This window comes from Silene latifolia, chromosome X (genome assembly GCF_048544455.1).
Source record: "Silene latifolia isolate original U9 population chromosome X, ASM4854445v1, whole genome shotgun sequence".
In the NCBI taxonomy this organism is placed as follows: domain Eukaryota; kingdom Viridiplantae; phylum Streptophyta; class Magnoliopsida; order Caryophyllales; family Caryophyllaceae; genus Silene; species Silene latifolia.
The window spans coordinates 265,495,684-265,501,324 of record NC_133537.1 but is presented as its reverse complement, the minus strand read 5'-3'; the positions used below and the strand labels follow the sequence as shown (position 1 = coordinate 265,501,324).

Here is a 5,641-nt window from a genome sequence, read left to right as displayed (position 1 = left end):
AAAACCAAACTTTATACTAACTTACTATATTCAACATTACTAACATATAATATTTTCCACCTTACTAACATTATATTAATTCACTAAACAATATAACCAATAAACAAAATCAACAACACTAACTTTATACTAACTTACTATATTCAACATTACTAACATATAATAACTTCCACCTTACTAACATTATACTAATTCACTAAACAATATAACCAATAAACAAAATCAACAACACTAACAAAACTAATATTAATCAAAATCAACAACACTACTATAACCACAATCATCACTATCAAAACCCCCAATTTACACAACCCTTAATCCCAATTTCACCAAAACCTAATTAAATTACATTTAAAAACCTAATAATCAACACAAATGTTTATATAACATATCAAATCATCCTAATACTAATAACAATAACAAAATAATCTAAAATTAAACAAAGTAATTGAAATTTAAAACAAAGAAAAAATTATACCTTCAAATAGCTTAGGATGAACCGAAATAAGGGAGCAACTCTTCTTGCCGGCGTCGAGGTGGTCGCTGTGATGGTGGTCGGAGTGGTGGTCGGAGTGAGCAGTCGGATTAGGTGTTGCGGTGGTCGGGGAGAGTGATGGTCGGATTGTGTGTTTATGTTTTAGTAAAGTAAGAGAGAGGGGGGAAAGAGTCCCGTGTTGTCTATAATAAGTGACCTGGCGACTGATTTGGCGACCGACTTGGGGTAGTCGCCAAATTGGCGACTGATTTCAGTCGCCATTTCTGAAATTCAGTCGACCGCTCTAATAATTGGGAGGAAATTGGTAGTCGCCAAATTGGTGACAGTTAGTAGTCGCCCGAATTTTTTTTTCAGTCGCCAATTTGGCGACTATTTCAGTTAGTCGCCATATTAAGTCGCCCGAAATAGGATTTCTTGTAGTGATAAACTTTAATAGTTCTTTTATTAACGTTATGATATACTATTCCTCGGGCAACCGAGATGTTAATGCCCGTATCTGTTAGGGAAGGTCTTGTTAAGGCTCCTTGGTAGATGGGGGTGTTACAAAACACACTAGTCACATACTCGGTCGAGTACAACTCACTCGGCTGAGTACCCAAGGTCCAGAAACGCGTAGTATTACAAATATCGTTAGATGGGGGTAGTTTATGCTTGTTTCATGGGGGTGTACAAACTACACATAACCTCCATAATGGGTGACATTTGAACCCTATAAAAGTCAGTCAAGGTTTCCTAAACAAATTAACTTGACTAATCGTAACTCCATTATAAGATATGAGAAAAATGCGATTTTTTTTTCAGATTGAATCGTAAAGACGATCTTAGTAAAAAAATTCGAGGCCTTTTGATCTCGCAACAAAAAGATACGACAAGTCAAATTGTTTCTTATGGAAAAGTAGGGAGATATTTGGGAAAAAAAATATAAATTTTAGTGTAGCATGAAAATTAATTTAACCTATTTTTTTTTAGATTAAAAAGGAAAAAGAAGAAAAACGTCATCCATTCCAAAATAGGGTTTTACAATTGCTTAAACCTCTTATCAACCCGCACCAGAAAAGAAAACCAAGTCCTCTTGTTCAAAAATGGCTACAATGGCGGCTGCAAGATCTGTTTTCCGATCATCCTCTGTCCGTAGCGCTGCCTCACAATTTGCTTCCGCTGCCAAAACCTCATCCACTCGCTCCTCTTTCCGATCTCCCTCCGCTGCCAATCTTCTTTCTTCTAGTCGCATTTTCAGGTACTAACGATTTGTAGTTCTTTATTTCATGTTCATTTATCAGGATGTCTATTTAAATTAATTTATTAATTCAATGATTCAAGATCTATTCATCAATTTATGAGATGTTTAAGATTTGTTTGAGGGTAAGATCTGGGATTTGATTTGCTGATTGATTTACTTAGTTTTGGTATTGATATCGGTATTTGATTCATATCCTTGTTATGATGTTTTATGGAGTTGGATTGGTTAATTTTGAATTGTATGTTTGCAGACGAATCGCGAGCAAAATGATACTGTTTATTTATTGGGGGATTGTACGTTTTGTAGGTGTCCGGCGGAATTGAGCGCATGTTTGGAGTCAATGCAGCCGTTTCACACCGCTACTGCATCGGCTCTGATGACTTCCATGCTTGCTGTCACTTGCCGCAGCAGCTCTTGGGCTCCTGATGGTAAAGACAATTGACTCGTTAGTTTGTTTGATTTTTGGAGTTTTTATGTTTGTTATTTGTTGGGACATATCATATGAAAGTCTTGGATGATTTGATGTGATTTCGCATTTCTTTTGTATTTCGTGTGGCATAAGTTGCTCTCTCTTTAATGTTGGGCGTTACACAGTGAATGTGAACAGTACTTGTACGCCTGCCATTTGTGGCATATTTTAAGAATTATTAAGAGGGTTAAGTCAAGGTGGTAGTTCTTGCTGTACTTGTCATATCCCATTTGCGAGGTCCGAGTTTAGGACATGAAAAGTATACAAAGATAACTTTGACGTCTTTAGTGGGTTACTAGCAACTGGAGTTTTGGGTGGTCACAAGGGCTTGGAGAAGCCGTTTTTTCCTATGATGTTCTGAATATCACTCTTAATTACGATATAGCCTGCTATTGGCTCTAGTATAATCTAATTATATAATAGTTGATGGTTTGTCTCCCCAAATTTCCATGTTACTATAGGACAACGAAATGGCGTTTACCAACTGTCTATGTATCATTTTAATCTGTCATTTGTAGCTGGCACTGTTGTTTCTGGTTGCATGAAATAATAGTCAAAATGGTGTAGGATGCAACATCCTGATTTGAATATAAGAGAGGAGGGTTCAAGAACTTATTTTATTTTTACAGCCAACCTTTGACTTTTGGTTCTTTGATCTAATTTGTAAATCACACACACTTCATATCATATTCCTTGCTATGGAAATGATCCAGTGCGATCGCCAAGCTGTCCTTGTAGTTCTCCTAATTCCTTATTCAAATAGGTTTCCTAATGGAGTGTTTGTATTTTTTCTTGAATTAGGTATCTAGGATACATTATAAAGCCCCAGTTGATGCCTACTTTTTCACCATCTGGTAAGTCAGTGCTCATCAGATGGAAAACTTGAGTCATTAGGATCATTAAGTGAAAAATTCCAGTTTTATAGTTTTTTAAATTCTCTTCACTCCAGATCATAGTTGGCACTGTCAAGATGATTTTTAGACCTTAGATACTTTTCTTGATGAATGTTCCTCAAAGTTCTTTGATTGCAGATTTGCAGTGAACCGAAAAAAACCTTCTATATAATCTTCATACCCCTTCTAAATGACTCACCTACTAGTCCTTTCCTATGTCTCATCCTATTATAAGACATCAAGTTCCTTTTCCCTCTTTTTGTAGGCTGAATCGGGACTAGATGACGAGGCAGAAGCTCAGATGGGATAACTGCAATCTGTTATTTTCCCCAGCTAGTTGAGTAGTGTCATCCTTCCATAGACTAGGTCCCTTTTGTTGGCCAAATCAACATTTATAAACTTTGTAAACAGATTTGAATTTCTTCTTTCTTTTGGTCTGAAAGGTGTGCTAATGTGAGCTCCACTCCTATAGTTTTATGTTTCCCTGACATTTAAATATTTAATATTTAATAAAGTGATGACATTCTTTCATGAACTTAGGTTTACATTCACCCAGTTTTGTCTTCAGCAGTCTTAATTATTTGACACATTGTTTGTTGGCTTATAGGTGCTGACAGCTGATTTTAACTGGTCTTCCTACTATCTATTGTAGGCTTGTAGCGGATTTAAGGGTACTTTCGTACTGAGGGATCTCTTCTACGAATGTTTCAAATTTACTTTCAAATTGTTGGATTTTGAAGACATTTTAACATGTTGAATTTAGACATCAAAGTCTTTTAAGTATCAGTAATAGTCTTTTGTGATCCACCAGTAGTTGGTATTTCATTGTTTCCTGGTTTGTAAGAAACAAATATCTTCTTTGTTATGTCAAGAGGCCCTTGGTATTTGTTTTTTTATTCTATTACACCTTAGAAACATTTATGCATCATGATAATGTATGCCATTTCAGCGTCAGTTTGCTATTCTCTGTATGTCGAGCATTACTTTTGCCATAGTTTGAGAAATTATCATGAGCTTAATCTGTTGATGTTTGTGAGCTCTTGTACTCTACTATTATAATTTTAAGCATTAGAGCCTTCTGCATTGAGTGATGACTGATTATCCTTGGTTCAGATGATATGTGATAAATGCTTGGAGGATGACGGAGTTTTCAAACACACACCCTTTAGCAGAGGGAAACTGCTGATAAATTGGATTTTCGAATGTTTACGGTGTAACATTGTGCTAAACCTTTTTGGAGCAGTTGACTTACCCTTCTTTTTATCCCTTTTTGCATTTTCTTACGGATGCGTGCTACTATATTTTGGTTAAACCTTTTGGTCAGAATTTGGTTGAATCTAGAAGACATTTGCATTAAAATTGGCTACATGCATTTCTTGCCAAATGATCTTTTAAATTAGTTCTCTTTTGTCTGTGTTATTTTGTCGGAAGGGACTAGGGAGTCGCATGTGTTATCTTTTATGTTGACGCGTTTGAAACCCTGGTCATTGTTATGATGCATTGATGATCTACCAATTATGCTAATTAACATCTGTATAAGCTAGTTGTTTCAAATGACTCTTGGTTTGCAATCTTAGATGGAGCCTTTTTATCCGGGTTAGTAACTAGCAACTATTAATATGTTTGTTTAATGAATAAAAACATTTCAATAAACTCTTCCACCTTGGAGACTATAACCAATTTTCAATTTTGGAGGTACATCCTCTGACACGATTTTGTGAGAAGAATACAGGCATTAGAGCCTTTGAGAATGTTTGTTTACCTTACCTGTTATTAGACCAAAGAGGATTTTAACATCTGTATTGAGTGATGACTGATTATCCTTGGTTCAATCAGCTTGCAATGACGATGTGTGATAAATGCTTGGAGGATGTGACGGAGTTTTCAAATACCCTTTATCAGAGGGAAACTGCTGATAAATTGGATTTTCGAATGTTTACTGTGTAACATTGTGCTAAACCTTTTTGGAGCAGCTGGCTTTCTTTTTATCCCTTTTTGCATTTGCTTAAGGAGGTGTGCTATTATATTTTTGATTAGTTCCCTTTTGTCCGTGTTGATTTGTCTAAATGGAGTCGCATGAGAGTAGTCTTTATGTTGACTTGTTTGGAACTCCGGTCATTATTATGATATATATTGGGGTCAGTTGTGCTAATTAATTAACATCTGTATAAGCTAGTTTTTTAAAGGGATTTGCTATATCACGCCCCCTATTTTTTCATTTATTCCTATTTTGCCCTTAGATTATGTATTTAGTTAAGTAAAATATTTCTAGTTTTTTATTTTATGATTTTTGGAAACGGTTTTTTACAAAATTAATAAAATTAAATCGTACTTATTCATTCAAGACGATTTTAAATCGTTACAAAAAATCGTCTTGAATGAATGAATGAAAAGATCACATCGTTTCAAGAATAATGATTACAAGATTTAAAAAATAAAATAAAATTTAGCGGCACACATAACACGACTTAAAAAAATACGAAAATTGACCTCGTCATGTAACAAGGACCCGTCATGTGGATTACAAGACATGGCCAAAGACC

At 35.3% G+C, this 5,641-nt stretch overlaps 1 protein-coding gene across 12 annotated transcripts; it reads left to right on the top strand.

Moving 5' to 3' along the window:
• Positions 1-1,488: 1,488 nt before the first annotated feature.
• LOC141623975 (protein NUCLEAR FUSION DEFECTIVE 6, mitochondrial-like) lies at positions 1,489-5,320 on the top strand. Of its 12 annotated transcripts, none has more exons than XR_012533789.1 (5): positions 1,490-1,733; positions 2,043-2,164; positions 3,007-3,059; positions 3,364-3,434; positions 3,751-3,994. XR_012533789.1 is itself a non-coding variant. In XM_074440136.1 (4 exons), exons 1-3 carry the CDS (start codon positions 1,579-1,581, stop codon positions 3,012-3,014), a joined length of 285 nt encoding a protein of 94 aa, XP_074296237.1. In that variant the 5' UTR covers positions 1,490-1,578; the 3' UTR covers positions 3,015-3,059; positions 3,751-3,994. The 12 variants fall into 12 exon arrangements, 8 of the variants coding, with proteins under 8 accessions (XP_074296232.1, XP_074296237.1, XP_074296236.1 ...); XR_012533788.1 differs by having other exon boundaries at positions 3,706-3,994; XR_012533791.1 differs by lacking the exon at positions 3,007-3,059.
• The last annotated feature ends 321 nt before the right edge of the window (positions 5,321-5,641 follow it).

Excerpts from the sequence above, each read along its gene's own strand:
- LOC141623975 (XM_074440131.1), top strand. The coding sequence starts at position 1,579 with ATGGCTACAATGGCGGCTGCAAGATCTGTTTTCCGATCATCCTCTGTC. Across the intron at positions 1,734-2,042 it reads TCTTCTAGTCGCATTTTCAG|GTGTCCGGCGGAATTGAGCG; the intron begins GTACTAACGATT and ends TACGTTTTGTAG. Across the intron at positions 2,165-4,934 it reads CAGCTCTTGGGCTCCTGATG|CTTGCAATGACGATGTGTGA; the intron begins GTAAAGACAATT and ends TGGTTCAATCAG.